The 18,420-nt window shown below is 42.7% G+C and overlaps 1 protein-coding gene across 2 annotated transcripts in view; it reads right to left on the bottom strand.

Moving 5' to 3' along the window:
- The window catches only part of LAMA3 (laminin subunit alpha 3), a 256,883-nt gene that overhangs the window by 111,537 nt on the left and 126,926 nt on the right, over nucleotides 1–18,420 (bottom strand). For both annotated transcript variants that reach the window (XM_003482042.4, XM_021096186.1), the window contains 5 exons: nucleotides 16,947–17,044; nucleotides 16,284–16,437; nucleotides 7,403–7,563; nucleotides 3,113–3,221; nucleotides 645–742 (listed from right to left, as the gene is read on the bottom strand). In XM_003482042.4, the coding sequence (XP_003482090.3) occupies nucleotides 645–742; nucleotides 3,113–3,221; nucleotides 7,403–7,563; nucleotides 16,284–16,437; nucleotides 16,947–17,044 (620 nt within the window). The remainder of the gene's footprint in view (nucleotides 1–644; nucleotides 743–3,112; nucleotides 3,222–7,402; nucleotides 7,564–16,283; nucleotides 16,438–16,946; nucleotides 17,045–18,420) is intronic.

Genomic DNA, 18,420 nt, shown 5'->3' with positions numbered 1-18,420 from the left:
CAATAGCCAAGACATGGAAACAACCTAAATGTTCACTGATAGATGATTGGATCAGGAAGATGTGGTATATATACACAATGGAATACTACTCAGCCATAAAAAAGAACAAAATAATGCCATTTGCAGCAACATGGATGGAACTAGAGACTCTCGTCCTGAGTGAAGTCAGTCGGAAAGAGAAAGACAAATACCATATGATATCACTTATATCTGGAATCTAACATACAGCACAAATGAACACAGAAAAGAAAATTATAGACTTGGAGAATAGACTTGTGGTTGCCAAGGGGGAAGGGGAGGGACTGGGAGGGACTGGGAACTTGGAATAAATAGATGCAGAATGTTGCCTTCAGGATGGATTAGCAATGGGATCCTGCTGTGTAGCACTGGGACCTCTGTCTGGTCAAATATGATGGAACACGTAATGTAAGAAAAAAGAATGTATACATGTATGTGTAACTGGGTCACCATGCTGTACAGTAGAAAAATATATATATATATAAATAAATGATAAAAAAAAAAAACTATCACTGGTCTTTATCATCTTGGCCTGCGATCACTTATCAAGTTAAATATAAAGCTGTGGCCTTAAAAACATGAAGTGTTACTCAGCACAAACAAGGAATAAAGGAAGGAAACAGTACCTTTGATTCACAAATTGCCCATAACTGGCGATGCATTTGACTTGAGGTCTCAAATACTCCGTTGAGAATTCTTCAATGGGTATGATGCAAATTTGATGCTGTCAAGCAAATACAATACAAGAAGATACATCCCAGTTACCAGCAAAGCCAAGATTATGGCCAAATACATTCTTTTACAAAAGCTGTTATGGACTCACAGACTTAGAGGACAGACTTGTTGCCAGAGAGGGAATGGGAGGGAGTGGGATGGACTGGGAGTTTGGGATTAGTAGATACAGACTATTACATTTAGAATGGATAAGCAACAAGGTCCTACAGTGGAGCACAGGGAACTATATCCAGTCTCCTGGGATAGACCGTGACGGAAAAGAACATAAAAAAGAATGTGTGTATATGTATAGCTGAGTCACTTTGCTGTACAGCAGAAATTGGCACATTGTAAATCAACCATACTTTAATTAAAAATATTTTAAGTTAAAAATAAAGGAGTTTCCGCTGTGGCACAGTGGGTTAATGATCCAGCTTGTCAATTCTTGGCTGGGAGCAGTAGGTAAGGATCTGGAGTTGCTGCAGCTGTGACGTAAGTTGTAGCTCTGGCTTGGAATTGATCCCTGGCCAGTGAACTTCCATATGCCTTGGGGGGGCTGCCGAAAAATAAAAATAATAATAAGTGGGGGAAAAGGCTGTTATGAATTCATCCACAGAAATTATAACTATTATTGTAAAACAGTAAAAAGCAAGGCATCCTTATGTCCAACAAATCCATTTCACTGTTATGCAGGATCATGGACTAAATTGCTCTTGGGATAATTATGGAAGTATACCAAATCATGTGAAAGTTCCAAAACGACTCTCTGTCAGTGACTTCTGGTGACTGTTTTTTGTCTCCTGCCCTGGGCAGAGGCTGGCTCTTCCGACCCCTTGGCAGGGAGAGGGGGACATGGTTGGTACCCCAGAGCCTGCTGTTCAGAGAGAGGGTGGCTCCTCCTACAGATAATCCTTCTCAATAGAGGATAACTCATATCTCAGACACATCTGGACTCTGCCTCCAGAGCTAGTTTCTGAATTACACAAGAAATTCAGTCATGACAGAACACTGTAAATCAACTATAATAAAAAAAATTAAAAAGAAACTGTCACTAACTTAATATCGTTCATCTTAAATCAAAACTATTACCAGTTGGATCATAAAGCTCTTCAGTAACTACAAAGTTTTAATTGAACATTTACCATATGCAGGCGCTAAGTCCGGGGATTCTGCAAGACCCAGAGGGACACACTCCTGCCTTCAGAGAGCTTATATTCTAGCCAGCCTTGACCCTGAATGACAACTGACTATTGCAAAAAGGGCAAATTTAGGCTTAAAAGAAAACTATTCAGCCCCATTACAATTTCCAAAGATGAGAGGTTGAGTCACTTAAAGTCATCATGAATGACTGGCCAATGGGGACCTGCTGCATAGCACCAGGAACTCTACCCAATACTCTCTGGGTTATGCAGGAAAAGAATCTGAAAAAGAATGGATGTGTGTACATATATAACTGAATCACTTTGCTGTACAACAGAAATTACCACAACATTGTAAATCAACTATGCTTCAACAAAACTTAAATTTTAAATAAAATTTTAAAATCTTAAATTATTATATAACTTATATAATAATTAAAAAAACCCTGAATTCCAGAAAGCTCAAGATTTTTAATACTGTCAAGCACAAATATTTAAAATATTAGAACAGACTGACCTGGCATTTCCCAAGGTGTGATAAATGCTGAATATTATCAGTAACAGGAATTTGCTTCATCCTTCGATAATCTCATGTTCCCTGAGATATTTATATATCTGACCACCCTTCCTAGCCTCAAACCTGCTGCCTCTGTTTATCACAATTCTCAATATTTAAGCTATGTTACTAAAGGGTATTTAATCTGTCAAAACTGGCATTTTAACTCTTAATAATTGCTATCTAATGAGTAGAAAACACTCTTCTTGAAATGGAGTAAGTCTGGAATGGTCTGGGAAAAAATACCAGGGGATCACAGCCTTGAAAAATCTGAAGGAATTGGCCAAGAAGCTAATAGACATGATAAAATAGTAAAGTGGGAGAGAAAATAAACAGTAACTAAAGGCATTTCTATACACCAGCAACAATAAACTGGGAAATAAAATGACAAAAGATATTTCATTCATAACAGTAACAACAAATACAAGTGAATGAAATGAGGTTTTGTGAAATGCGTTCCGATTCGAAGACTAAACTGTATTGGGTGCTACAGAAAAGGCCCCAACAAATGAAGAGGCAAGAGACATTTCCAGATGGGAAAATCAACATCATAACGCGGGCTGTTCTCCGCAGGTTAATTTTATACATGCAATGCAAATCCAGCCAAAACGTTAATATGCTTGGAAAAACTATATGTGGTTATCCATAAAAATGCTTCTAAAATTCAGTCAAAACAGAAGCATACCAGAAGGAATCGAGCTGTCCACGCTTTGAGCCGTATGTCAGCATCTGCTAACAGCTCGTACACAGCGAGGCCACTCCTGCCGTCGGTCACAGCGCTGCGGCAGAGGATGCTGAAAGAGGAAGCAGTTTTCTCAGCCCACCTTCCCTGGCCTCCCTCGCCGGTCCCTCCCTTACCAGATGCCTTCCGGTGGGGCTGCTGAATGCACTTCAATTTCTCCTGTTTATAACAGGACTGCCAACCTTGAACTTTCCTGCAGGTACAGTTTAGAAGTGATGCAGCCCATAAGCAGTACAGGAAAAAGAACCTTTCCTCTGAGTTCTGAGTTGCACCTCTCAGGGCTGCCTTGCTCACCTTCTCCGACTGGCTTTAGGGGATATTTGGTTTAGTCATCGGGAGAAAGAGCCCCAGGACCAGTAACGTCTGGTCTCTAAGACATAGCCTTCTTGGAAGTTCACCACTACCATCAGTACCGTTGGAGATTAAAGCTGCCTATAGACCACACAGCAACCATCTCACACCGCATCAGCAGCAGGGCTGGGAAACCCCAAGTTTGCCTCTGGAAGCCCAGTCTGTTCTTCCAAATCCTTCCTTCTTCGTTCTACCAGTGGTGCTCCTTCCCCCGATCCCATCAGGACACACAGAGCTCAGGAACATTTCAGAGGTCATGGTTTCAAACCAGAGACTACAGCTTTGTGGTAAAACCCACAAAGGGAGTAATTTTTTTTTTTTTTGTATTTTTGCCTTTTCTAGGGCCGCTCCCGCAGCATATGGAGGTTCCCAGGCTAGGAGTCTAATCGGAACTGTAGCCACCAGCCTACGCCAGAGCTACAGCAAAGCAGGATCCGAGCCACGTCTGCAACCTACACCACAGCCCACGGCAACGCCAGATCCTTAACCCACTGAGCAAGGCCAGGGATCGAACTTGCAACCTCATGGTTCCTAGTCCAATTCATTAACCACTGTGCCATGGGAACTCTGGGAGTAATTTTTTTTGTTTTTGTTTTTGCCTTTTCTGGGGCCATACCCATGGCATATGGAGGTTCCCAGGCTAGGGGTCTAATCAGAGCTACAGCTGCCAGCCTACACCAGAGCCACAGCAACATGGGATCTGAGCTGCACCTGCAACCTACACCACAGCTCAGGGCAACGCAGGATCCTTAACCCACTGAGCGAAGCCAGGGATTGAACCCGCAACCTCATGGTTCCTAGTTGCATTTGTTTCCACTGTGCCATGACAGGAACTCCAAAGGGAGTATTTTTTGAGGAACATCTCTGATTTCATTCCCTCTAAAGCAGCAACTTCTCCGTCTATAAATATAATTTGGAAGTAGAGACATACGAAAAGCAAATGACCATCTCTGGGAAATATTTGAAATAATTAATGCAATATTTTGGGGGTGGGAATTAAAATGATATAGTGTACAAAAAGAGCCATGCTTTGTGGCATATATTAGAAACTCAATAAAGTCATTTTCTTTTACCTTCTGTGCATGTATGTGGGTATAAATACATGTGTCAAAATGCATTTCTTTTGGATTCAAGCATAACTTTGGGAGTTAAATGCATTAAGTGACTCAGATTTAGCTTTATCCTTATCCACTATTCAGTTGTTACTAGGACTGGACTAACAGTAATAACTTGATTGATTGAATCATTAACAATCACTTCACTTTTGGAGGACAGGTCAGAGTTATCACACCACTATTCCAAAAAGTGGAGTTTCTACTAGCACCACTACATTTCTGTGGTGATGTTGCTTTGGGGGTTTCTTTGGCGGAAGGGGGTTGTGTATAGGTTCTCTCTTTTTCTTTCTTCCTTTCCTCCTTCCTTCCTTCTTTCCTTCCTTCCTTCCCTTCTTTCCTTTTCTTTCTTTTTCTTTCTTTCTTTCAGGGCCACACTTGCAGCATATGGAAGTTCCCAGGCTAGGGGTCAAATCGGAGCAGTTGCCGACTAGGGGTCGAATCAGAGCTGTAGCTGCCAGCCTACACCACAGCCACAGTAACCTGGGATCCGAGCCGAGTCTTCAACCTACACCACAGCTCACGGCAATGCTGGATCCTTAACCCATGAGCAAGGCCAGGGATCAAACCCACGTTCTCATGGCTTGTTAACCTGCTGAGCCACAATGGGATCCAGGATATTATTTTTCAACAACATAGTTAGACCTCACTTGAGAAACAATGGGAAAGATTCAAACCTCAGCCAGAGAAGCTGCAATGTTGAAAGGATCTGTCGTTTAAAATAGGTTTTTATGGGTCAAATACTTTCCTGTTGCACCATATTTTTGGACTCCAGTACTTGTAGCCGGGGTCACCCCCACTTACGCATTTGACATGCAAAGTAGAGAGAACGGAAATATTTCAGACAAGTGAAAAGATACCATGGGACTTTCCTGGGAGTGGTTAAATACAATACCAGTGATTCCTAGTCTAATGCAATGGTGTCTTGGAAATTTAATGACGGAGAACTTTGGTGTTGCCACCATGTCTGAAGCCAAAAGGATCTGCAGAATATCATGCACGTCTCTGCCCAAAACGCCATTCAGACAAAGGTCCTAGAACAATGCTTATGGCTTAGGGAATCCTGGAGGGAGTGCTTTCTTCCTTTAGTTTTGAACTCACTTCTCTGCTTGACATAGATAGTGTCAGCCTCTTCTGAGACATTCCAGAGGCACAAGGGTCATTAGGAATGTTTCTTCCTGTCCACTGAGCCATCTCTACCCTGTGGAGCAGGAATCAAGCTGTGATGTGGAAGGTGGGAGGGGTCAGAGAGCTGCACCGGTGAGTGGGCTTGGATGGATGGGCTATGGAGAAGTCCTGCCCCAGGCCCAGGGCCCAAGAGCCTCCAGGACTTGGGTGTTGAGGTGACCCACCCATCTGGGAGCGCACATCCCAGTGGCTGCTGATGTCACTGAGAGACGAAACTCATATTTTCAGATAATGACAGAACATTCTGGGGAACTTTTCTGTGCCATCTGGTGCTCCTATTAAAAATGCAAATATAATAACATTCTTTGGTTTTAAAATAATAACCCCAAGAGAAAACAGAAGAACAGATTTTTTTTTTTTAAGATTCTGAGAAGCCGTCACAGCTAATTTTTTAGGGTTGCCGAGAGCATGATGTTAATTTAATAACCATTTTATCAATGCTTATAAAATTTTCCATCCTACGCTCCCCAAAGAAACTCTTTTCATACATTCTTTTCTTTGAAAAACAAGAAAAATGTTCAAAAATGTCATCTCAGTTTTGACAAAAAGCAACATGGATGGAGAGCTTTACACAATGTTCAAGGTCTTGGCTAAGAATCGGGAAGGTTCACGGTGACTATCCACCTGCTCTCTCAAAAGGTTGTGCCTCCCAGGGCCCCTTTTCTACAATTAATTGCATGTGAAGGATTTCCTGTTGTGGCTCAGTGGTTAACGAATCTGACTAGGAACCATGAGGTTGGGGGTTCGATCCCTCCTGGCCTTGCTCAGTGGGTTAAGGATCCGGCGTTGCCATGAGCTGTGGTGTAGGTCACAGACGCTGCTTGGATCCCGCGTTGCTGTGGCTCTGGCATAGGCTGGTGGCTACAGCTCTGATTAGCCCCCTAGCTGGGGAACCTCCATATGCCGAGGGAGCGGTCCTAGAAAAGAAAAAAAGACAAAAAAACTTTTTTAAAGTTTCATGTGGAAACATCCCTTGCACTGATTCTGTAATTAAAGCATACTCTGAACATCAGCATATATCGTGAAGTATTATGCAAAGAAAACAATTTTTAATAAATCCTTGTCAGAGCTCTTGGAAGAGATGACCTTCCTCAAGGTGAATCGGAGATGCCTTGGTCAAATTATTTTTCACCTGACGATCACCAAACACTAACTGTCCCAGGTCTGAAGGGCATGCTGTGAAGGCAGGTGTCTTGGAGAACAGTCTCATTCCCTACACCTAGCACCCATGTGCTTGGCACGGCGTTTGTGGGGAGAATACCGAGTTCACTGCCCCACGTGGGGGTGACCGAGACTAAAATTAAAAGGTTGTGCTGCTTCATGGGAATCTGAGCCAAAATGGTAAGTAGAACATTCAGCTTTTCAAGAAAATGCAACACTGCCTATGGAGAAGGCTTCTGATACCTGTGCTGGGAGAGATGCTGAGTGGCGCAATGCGTTGCCACTGGTTTTCAAGCCCGCCCTCAAAAAGGAAACAGCTTTCCAAGCCAGATTAAAACCAAAGTTCCCAGAGCTGACCTCTGACTGTTCAGTTACAGAGGTTCCCCCACCTCCGGGGCCGGGGTCGGGGGGGACCACTTACCTGTACTTGCAGCTGTAGATGTCTGCCCAGCCTGCCAGCATGGCCCCAGGACTCTGCACATGCACAGTGACCTCAGACAGCTGGTCTGCTTCCGTGGCATACTCAAGCATGACCACATAGTGGCCCACCCGTGGGACCCGCAGCCGCAGGCGCAGTTCCACCTGTTGCAGAGCCAAGCAACAGACTGAGATGTACGGAGTGTGTTTGCATGGGCAACAGTGAAAATGGGGCCGAGCGGACCGCTGCTAGGAGTTTTGTATGTTCTCATAATGGGAAAGGTGGCCCTCTAGGTGGGATGCCAGGAACAAATACAGGACGCCCCATTAAATTTGAATTCAGATAAACAACACATAAATACAATTTAATCCCAATTCAGATTTAATGGAGCATCTGGTATTTTCACTAAGTCTGGAGACTCTACTCGTGGGGGCCTCTGCTTCTACTACCCAGATATTTGCTCTATTTCTCAAGGTGAAAGATACTCCAAAACTTGAGGTAGAAAGGCATGTCCAATGAGAGGTAAAAGGAACGGAAGTATATCGTGAAGCTCTTTAATTGTGCTTTGATTTTTTTTTTTTTTTTTGTCTTTTTGCTATTTCTTTGAGCCACTTCCACAGCATATGGAGGTTCCCAGGCTAGGGGTCGAATCGGAGCTGTAGCCGCTGGCCTACGCCAGAGCCACAGCAACGCGGGATCTGAGCCGTGTCTGCAACCTACACCACAGCTCACGGCAACGCCGGATCGTTAATCCACTGAGCAAGGGCAGGGGCCGAACCCGCAACCTCATGGTTCCTAGTCGGATTCATTAACCACTGCGCCACGACAGGAACTCCCTTGTGCTTTGATTTTTAAAAAGGAAACTAGGAGTTCCCTCGTGGTACAGCAGGTGAAGGATCTGGTGTTGTCACTGCAGCAGCTCAGGCCACTGCTGTGGCACTAGTTCATCTAGTTCGATCCCTGGCCTGGGAACTTCCACATGCCACAGGTGTGGCCAAAACAAACAAAAAAATAAATAAATAAATAAAAAAGAAATTCTAAATTATACAGATGCAAATACTGTAAAGTGATCTACCCCACTCCTGTGAAGATGACTGATAACAGCTTTAAAAAAGGGAACTTTGATAGAACCAGTGTCAATCTGGAAGGATCTTTCCCACTTTGTGGCACAAAACTATCCTTATCTAGTTATTGGTGAAGAGGATACACACACGTTTTATGGGTGGTGTTACTGAACTTCAACTTCATAAAAAAAGGTGGGTGCATTGAATCTGTTGTCTACATAAAACTGGAAGGAATAACTAACATGCCTGGTGTCAAAAAGGATTCAAAATGATTTAGTCAGTATACACTTACTAATATACTTATTAAACACCAAGCAAAGTGACGGATATACAATGGTAAACAAGACGAACTTGGTCTCTGCCCTCAGACAAACTTTAATCAAATAATTAGATCATTAGACAAATACAATGTAAAATGAGATATATGACAAATGCTGAGAAGAAGGACTAGGGGAGTGCCTGAGCTTATCAGGAAGATGAGTAGGGAGGGGGAGACTTCCCTGAAGAAGCAACAACCAGGCTGAGCACTGGAGGATGAGGAATAGATAACTGGACCAAGAGAAGAGGGAAAAGCATTCAGACAGAAGGAACAGCCTACGACATACCAGGCTGTAGGGAAGCCTATACTGTAAGTCCAAGCAACTGAAGGCAGGCCACACTGGCAAGGAACAGAGAGCAGGGGGAGGTATGATAAAATTGGGGGGTGAGAGGGGTGAGCTTAGAGGCCACTGAAATTTTCATCTCCATCCTAAGAGCAATAAGATGCTATTGTAATGTTCCACTTGTGTATATGTGAGGGTGGGCTGAGAAAGTCAGTGATGATCAGATATTTCTATCAAAGTAAGGATGCTGATTATAGGATGGAGGACAGTTGGGAGATACAATAAGCAAGACCTGATACGGAAGAGCGAATGAGGAGGCTACTGCTGAGATCCTTATGCAAGATGTCTGGACAAGAAAGACAGATGGAGAGAAGTAGAAATATTTTAAGTTTGGGAAATACAGTCAGGGGTGGGTTGACTTTGATGGGGAGAGTGGGATAAGTCCTGGATGACCATGAGAGTTCTGCTTCTTGTGTGTAGAGGGATGGTGGTACCATTTTCTGAGGTAGGGACCACTAAAATGGAATCCGAAATCACTCTGAGACATCTAAGAGGCAATGTCAAGAAGGAAGTTGGTTATGCTGCTCTGCATACATAAGGGGAGGCGTGACTGGACATACCAATTTGGGAGTTATCTGTGTAGATTTGGTCTCTAACACAACAGACACGGAGAAGACTGCCTAGCAAAAGACTGCTGAGTAAAAAGACAAGGGCAAAGGCTGAGCCGCAACAAATTCTAACATTTAATGACTAGTCAGAGAAGGATGCTCCTGCAAATTGTATTTTGAGGAAGCAGCCAAGGGAGTAGGAAGAGATCCAGGACTACTCTTGAATTATGAAAAACAAGGAAAGAGAGTATTTTTAAATGGAAAGAGTATTCAACAAGTATTGAAAGCTGCTGAGAAGTTAAACAGATGGATACATGAAGGCTGGAAAATATCTATTGGATTTAGCAACAAGGGTATCATTGGAAACCTTGGCCTTCCCCAAAAAAAAGGTAACAGAGTGGGAGGTGAAAGGCAGACTATGTGGGTTGAGGTGTGAGCAGAAGGTCAAGAATTAGAAATTGTGAGTGTAGACAATTCTTGGTTTTGAAAGGGTGAAGAGTAATTGGTTGGTGGCTAAAAGACTGTGGGTGGGGAAACGAGGGTTTTAATAAAAATAAAATAGAACTCAGCATTTTTTAAATGAAGGGTGACTTCCAGTTCAAAATGCACAGGAATTCACATTTACTGTACCCCTTCTGCTCCAAGAGACAACAACTATGGATAAAATGTTTTAATAGAAAAACAAAAAGTTATGCTGGGGATTAAAAGTAGGCAAATGGGAGTTCCCACTGCAGCTTAGCGGTTAACAAACCCAACTAGTATCCATGAGGATAAGGGATCGATCCCTAGCCTCCCTCCAGTAGGTTAAGGATCCGGCATTGCCGTGAGCTGTGGTGTAGGTCAAAGACGTGGCTCGGATCCCAAGTTGCTGTGGCTGTGGTGTAGGCTGGTGGCTACAGCTCCAATTTAATCCCTAGCCTAGGAATTCCATATACCATGGTGCAGCCCTAAAAGGCAAAAAACAAAAAAACAAAAAACAAAAAAACAAAAACGGAGACAGATGATGGAACATAAAGAAAAGAAAAACCTGAAATGGCACTGTGGCTGAAGTCACGGGCCTGCTGTCCCTTGGTTTGGAAGCAAGCTGTGTGCATCAGCAGTTCAGCACATGCAAAGTAAGGAGAACTAAAAATGCTCCATATGAGACAGTGGCCAGATCCAGGCTCATGTTTTGAAGGCAAAGGACGAGGGTTCCCTCAAATCATAAAAAGCTGAAAAAAATTATTGACAATATGGGTTTCAGCTTTACAAAAAAGCTATGGAATTTGGGAGCCAAAGATCAAAGATGAGACCGCATGACCAAGAATTAGGTTAAGTACCCACTAACTCCATCTCTGAATCTATACTATCCCCAGCATCACAATAATAGAGGTTGGCACAATGAAATGCCTGGCTCCAGGCTAAGGGTCCAGAGAACCAGAGAAGCACTATAAAACCACTAGCCTCAGACGGACATAGAGAAAGTAGGAGAGATAAAAACATCTCTTTCAAAGTAAGCTGATAAGCAAACCAAATCAACTTCCAGGAGTTCCCATCATGGCGCAGTGGAAACAAAACCGATCAGGAACCATGAGGTTGTGGCTTCGATCCCTGGCCTTGTTCAGTGGGCTAGGGATCTGGCATTGCCGTGAGCTGTGGTATAGGCTGCAGATGCAACTCGGATCCCGAGTTGCTGTGGCTGTGGTGTAGGCTGGTGGCTACAGCTCTGATTAGACCCCTAGCCTGGGAACCTCCATATGCCATGGGTACGACCCTAAAAAGAGAAAGAATAAGTAAATAAATAAATATCTTTTAAAAAAAAGAAAGAAAAAGAACATCCATGTATTCCAAAAGTCTTGAAGAAGTCACCCAGAAAGCAGCACAGAGAGCCAAAGAAATATAAAATATGAAAGAGCAGCTTGGAGATAGATTGAGAGGCTCTAACATTCTTCCAGTCTGACTTCCAGAAAAGAAAATGTAAGGGCTGGCAGCCAAGTAATATATATATATACAGACACTATCTGATAATTCCCAGGATGAAAGACATGACTCTTCATATTAAAAGTGCATTTGAGTATTAAACTAATAAACAAAAATAAATAAATCTGCACCTAAACACATAATAATGAAATTAACAGAATATCACAAACCAAAGTCTATCCTAGAACTTCTGGTTAAACATACTGGATTTAGCACACATATTTATTAATCCTCCCTCTCAGAAATCCATGAAAATAAGGGTAAATATTTTTAAAATCATAAACCCACAAAGAAAAGAAAATAGCAAGGAGGAAAAGAACAGAACAGAGAAATACAAAAGTGGGGAAGCCGGAAAGCAAATGAATGTTAACTAATTGAACAGGCTAAAAAACACTGAAATCTAAGTGTCTGTGCGTGAGTGTGCATACGCATGTCTGTGTGTGTGTGTAGGGCCTAGGCTGGGGTGGAGTTAGAAGAAAAAAAATCTAGAAATCTCCCAAAACAAAAAACAAAGAGAATGGAAAGGTGGATTAAAGATAAAGAAATTTATCAAAGAAATAACTCAAGACAAGTTTCCCAGAGAAACCGTCAGGCTGAAAGGGTCTGCTGAGAGCCCAGCACACTGGTTGAAACATTACCTCTATCAAGGTACATCCTTGTGAAATTTCAGTACAATGAAATAAAGAGATGACCCAAAAACTTTAGGAAAGGAAAAATAGGTTGTATCCAAGGGATTGGAATCAGAATATAACTTTTCAACAGCAACATTTGAAACTAGAATGGGGACATGTCATCAAATTCTGGAGAGAAATGATTTTTGATCTAGAATCTAAATCTAAAAAAAGTAAAAAAAAATCAAATTGAGAGTAGAATAAAGATATTTTCAGATACGCAAGGTCTAAAAAAAATATGTACCTCCTACGTGTCCTTTCTCAGGAAGCCATTGGAGATATACTGTACCAAAATGAGAAAGCAATTTTTATTAAAGGATGACGTTCCAATAGTCAAGATAAAGAGGATCCAACACAACTGAATGAAAAGAGAATACCTAGGATGGTGATGTGGTGATGAAAAATCTCAGACTATAACTGTGCCTTGGGCCAAGAAACTACATTCCAAAGCAAAGAGATGAAGGATTCTGAGAGACGTCTCCAAGAAAAAATGGAGCAGAGGAAAAAAAAAAAAAAAAAACCAGGAAGGGAGGGTATGTGATTATTTGAACTGAGATGAAATTTATAATCCATCTGAAAGTCTGGCAGAAAGAGTTAAAATAAAACTTCTGGACAAAAATAACTTGGAGATCGGTTGATAATGGGTAAATAAGCATCCTAAAGTTCATGTCAAGAATAAGAAAATAGGGAGTTCCCATCATGGTGCAGAGGAAACAAATCCAACTAGGAACCATGAGGTTGCAGGTTGGATCCCTGGCCTTGCTCAGTGGGTTAAGGATCCTGCATTGCTTCTAGCTGTAGTGTAGGTGGCAGATGCGGCTCGGTTCTGGCATTGCTGTGGCTATGGTGTAGTTTGCAGACATGGCTCAGTTCTGGTGTTGCTGTGGCTGTCCTGTAGGCCAGCAGCAACAGCTCTGATTAGATCCCTAGCCTGGGAACCTCCATATGCCACGGATGTGGCCCTAAAAAGGCAAAAAAGAAAAAAAAATAAATAAAATAACAAATACTGAATAACCTTAGACTTTGTTGGAAAAATTTATACTTAAGAACATATTTTAAATTAAGGATAATCACAAATACTGGGAAATAATCTACACCTACAAAACAAGCACAGAGATAAAGAAAACTGCCTCAATCAAACAGAAATCGGGACATGTTTTTTAAGAGAAATAAAAAGCTACTAAACAAAATAAGTAAGATGATAAAATAAGTCCAAATATGTCAGTAATCACAACAAATATAAATGGATTAAAGTCATACGTAAAACAGAGATGATCGGATTGAAATATTTTAAAATCTAGCTACGTATTGATTTACAAGAGAGAGGCTTGCCTGGTGTACAACAGGCTTGACTTAAAAAGATGAATTGTCCAGATTCTCTTTTTCACAGAGAATAAAGGGAGACTCAGCTGGCAATGAGTGCTGGAGCTGGGGGTAACAAGGAACGAGACCAGAGCAGCCTTCAAGGCAGGTCTGTGAGACAAAGAGCTACAATAAGTAAAGGAGACAACTCAGTAGACAGAGAGGAGAACACAGAGAGAGAAGGGAAAGCCTCTGTAAGACAGCTAGGTAGCTCCTTTCCTCATGGGTTCCTGGGAGACCTGAATGCACTCATTCCTGCCCTTGGAATCCTGCTAGACCGCTCTGTCTCTAGAAAAAAAAAAAAAAAAAAAAAAAAAAACCCACTCCTTCATATGAGTGAGATTTAGTGGGCTGCTCTTCCTTTCAGTTCAGAGACTGAATAGAACATAGAATAGCAATATGGCTAATAGTTCCTGAGCAAGCCTGGTATGCAGGGCATCTCAGCAAGAGCCCCACATGCAATATTTTATGGAACAATACCCACAAGGTAGCTACTCTTCTTTTCCTTATTTTGTATGTAAGTAAATTCAGGCCCAAGGAGACTTCACAGCTACTTAGGGGTGAACCAAGACATGACCTAGGTAGTTTCACTCCAGAGCTACCCCCTTTAGCCACCACGCTACACCGTTTCTCCAAAATGAAGAAAGGACTACTCTGCATTGCTCTAGGAGGCTTGTGAGGACCAAAAGTTAGATATTATACTCAATTAGATTTGGGCTTAATATAAAGAAGGACTTTCTAGTAATGACAGTTTATTTAAAAATGGATTGTGCTACCTAGAGAAGAAGTGAGTCCTCCATCAAGTTAAGTATTCAACAGAGGCTAAATGAATAAATACCTGACAAAGGATAACGTAGAAAGAATTCTTTCACAGGAAGGGACATTAATTGATTCCTAAGACCTCTTTTAACTCTATTAGTCTCTGAATTTTAGCAGAGTGTATCTATCAATGCTGTGCAACAGCTTTCTTTGATGGCAAAAATAGTCTACAATCTGTGCTGTCCAATAGGGTGGCCACTAGACATATATGATTATTAAACACTTGAAATATGGCTAGCATGACTGAGGAACTGCATTTTTAAATTATTTTTTCTTTTTTTACAGCCACACCTGCAGCATGTGGAAGTACCCAGGCTAAGGGTCAAACTGGAGCTGGAGCTGCCAGCCTGTACACAGCCACGGCAACGCAGGATCTTTAACCCACCAAGCCAGGCCAAGGGTTGAACTGGCATCCTCACAGAGACAAGATCCAGTCCTTAACCTGCAGAGCCACAATGGGAACTCCTGGAACTGAATTTTTAGCTTTACTTAAGGTTACTTAATTTAAATTCATATAGCTTCATAGGCCTCGTGGCTACTGTATCAGACAGCACAAGTCTGTAAGCATTCAGATAAAACAATAAAAAGGACTGTTAAATAAAACTGGCCAGTCCAGGGCTTAGTTTTATGCATCATGCAAATAGCACAGCTCAGTGCTGCAGACCTGGCCTAAGTTAGGCAGGACACATCCTGATGAATCACCAGCATTACTTCCTGGAGTTCAGCCCTCCCCAACTGCACCTCCCTGCTGTGTGGGAAACACACACACATGCACACACGTGCATATTTGTATACATGCGAATGCATGTGTGTGCAGCTGTACACACACACACATAATGGGTACGGAGACAGTGGACTGGGTATTAGAATGGAGAGGAAGTAAGATCATTTCATTTTTCTTCATGCATATTTTATTTGTTAAAAGAAATATATTTTTTGTAAAAAAAAAAAAAACTTCAAATAAAATGAAATGAGGACTAAAGAAATCTCCTTAAAATCTTGTAACTGCTACCTTGAAAATGCTACGAATGTAGTTATACATCTTAAATGGTCAATGAGAATCCATACAGTATGCATTTTCATTCCACGGATTTAATTCCCCAAATGGAAATTTTCCTCAAGGATACAAAACAGAGAATATGGTAGAAAGTAAGAAAGGAAATACTGTGGAGGAAATTTTATTTCAATGTCTTCATTTTGAGGTAATGAGTTCTTATTCATATTGTTGACACACAGTACTTCTAACTCAGATCTTAAAATAGTATAGTCTTAAAATGGTTTGGAGGCTGAAAGAACTGGAAGAAAGGTAATGCCAAGACCTGTAGTTACCTGTCCTCTGAACCATAAGGGAGGTGCCTTTGGGCGTAGCCATTCCAGATTCTGAGCTCAAGGAATTCAGCTGTTACAAATTGCCTGGCCTGAGGGGATGAACAGTAAGTGAGCGCTGCATCCTTTTAGGGTAAGCTGTGTAATTTCTGGAGGCCTTTTAGAGAGATCTTGCCCTGAATCAGGTAGAACAGGATGCTCCCTTATAAGTCTTGAGAATCAAAAGGAAAAGATTCTGTGGTCACCCATGTTCCCCAAGGGTTTAGAACATGCTTGGAGACTAGTTCTAGCTAGTTCAGTGGGGTGGACTGCCCAGCTCCAGCCCGAATCAGGAACTCGTACACCATTAATTAACACCTCGGAGGAAGTCTTCCAGGTTCCCCTAAGTGTAAGAAGCAATTGCGGCCAAGGGTTTTCAGCAGACAGATGAAGAGGTAGTAATAGCTTTGACAGTTGAGAAAAAGCTGCCCCACCTCTCTCCCGCTGAGGTCTGCCATGACTGGGTGTCCGGGGGTGGGCTGTCTCACTGCCAAGGGTCTTGGCTCCCCATCAAGCAGGAAGTGGCTGGCCTCACAAGCCAGGGCACAGGGGAATCGGGTCACTGGCAAATGCTGGTAAAGCAAGCAACTTCAACAACAACAACAACAAAATACAATAGTTACAACTGAGAACATAACACAGAGCATCACAGCGCACCCCCAAGGCTCATATTCATTCCATTCATTCACTCACTCACTCATCCTTCTTCTACAAACCCTTACTAAGTGCCAACCCCAGGAATCAGGTGGTAAGTTCTCACTGGCAGGAGGAATGGAAGAAGCAAAAGTCCACAAACCTAGATTCCATTTTAAGCTCTTCCCCTCATCGGATGCATGACGCTGAGGCTATTACTTAGGCATGCATCGCCACTTGCAATGCAAGAGGATGAGAATCACTCTTAAGCCCCAGCTAGGGTGTGCATAGCACTTTATGGGTCTTACATGGAAGACAGTCACTGCCACAGAAAAAAACCACAATTAAGTAATTAACCAGAGCATCCTGCTGCAGTTGTCATGCTGACGCCTACTGAGAATCCTTGCACCCAAGGCCCCCCTGAGTTACAGGACCCTGATAATGCACCTGCTGCCCATACTAACTTCTCCTGGGGAGGTCCTGTGTCGGCACACGGCTCTGAGACTGGCAGTTGCAGCAAGGGGGCCTCATAGTAGTCCCTGGGGAGCAGCACCAGGTAGTCCTAGGTATAAATAAGGACGAAAAGCATGATTACTCATTAGGAAGGCAGCCCCACATTAGTCATAAAATAGCTAAACATACTAGCTAAATTAATAATAACCAGGTGAAGCTCTCTAGTTAAACTCTCCTTATCAACTGATTTGTTCTGAGTCATCAGAACACACAGAGCCACCTGTAACAGCGCTTTAAGCATTGAGGCAAGTGCCTCAGGCAAACATTTCTATTTTCAAATCTCGGGAAATTTTACCATCTCTTTTGGGTTGCTTATAAATTCAAAAATAAAGATGATGACAAACTGTCAATTGATAAAATGTTTCTTGGACATACTAGTTGCCTTCATCTCTATAGAACCTGAGCTGTAGGTCGTGTACTACTGCTGCTTCTTTTTTTTTCTTTTTAGGGCTGTCCCTGCGCATATGGAACTTTCAAGGCCAGGAGCCGAATTGGAGCTGCAGCCGCAGCCTATGCCACAGCCACAGCAACGCCAGATCCCAGCCACATGTGTGACCTACGTTGCAGCTTGGGGCAATGTCGGATCCTTAACCCACTGAGGGAGGTCAGGGATCAAACCTGCATCCTCATGGGTACTAGCCACGTTCTTAACCCGCTGAGCCACAATGGGAAGAACTCCTGTATTATGGCTTTTTATTCCCACACCAGAGCCACGTTCTCCTGGCTTCGTATAAAAAGTGATGTCTTGTGGTCCTGGTGAATCATCGCCTGAAACTGGCCTCCAGCCTGTCCTAGGACAGGCGAGGAAGAACATGTTCCACAGAGGATGCCAAGAGGAGCCCACAGCGTGAAGTCAGAGAAGCTGCTCTTTAGGAAAGGACAGAGCCTGGGCTTTGGAGACACTTCCCGGCAATCCTGGCATCACTGTCTATCTGCGGGGGGGGGGGGTGGGGGGGCTGCCCCTCCACCCGTGAGAGACTCAGACCCAGGCTGCAAGGCTTCTCTCCTCTCAGCCCGCAATTTGTCTGGAATGGAGAAGATGAGAAGGCACAGGAGGGTAAAGGAGGGCTCGGTGGTCCATCACTGTGGTCTTACGATTCGAGGGGATTTTAATTGAAACATGGTTATTGCTCTATCAGTGGGCTCCCTTAGGTTGGGACCATATCTCCTCATTACCTTATGGCCCCATAGATCCTCAAGCAGTAAAGGTTGATAATAGGTGCACGATAAAATATTTTTAGAGAAAATTAGGTCATAATAGAGTTGCACACACACGAATGACGACACAGTTGCAGTGACAAAACGTCCTGAAGCATCTTCCATGCCTAAACCGTAACTGCTCTTGTGAACTTCTTCTTTCCCTTAGTCCAACTTTGTGGCCCGTAACTGGCCTCAATGGAATTTTCCTCTTCCTCATTTCTAACA

This window comes from Sus scrofa, chromosome 6, assembly GCF_000003025.6.
Source record: "Sus scrofa isolate TJ Tabasco breed Duroc chromosome 6, Sscrofa11.1, whole genome shotgun sequence".
Taxonomy (NCBI): domain Eukaryota; kingdom Metazoa; phylum Chordata; class Mammalia; order Artiodactyla; family Suidae; genus Sus; species Sus scrofa.
The sequence above is the reverse complement of the archived record's forward strand: the minus strand, read 5'-3'. Positions and strand labels throughout refer to the sequence as shown.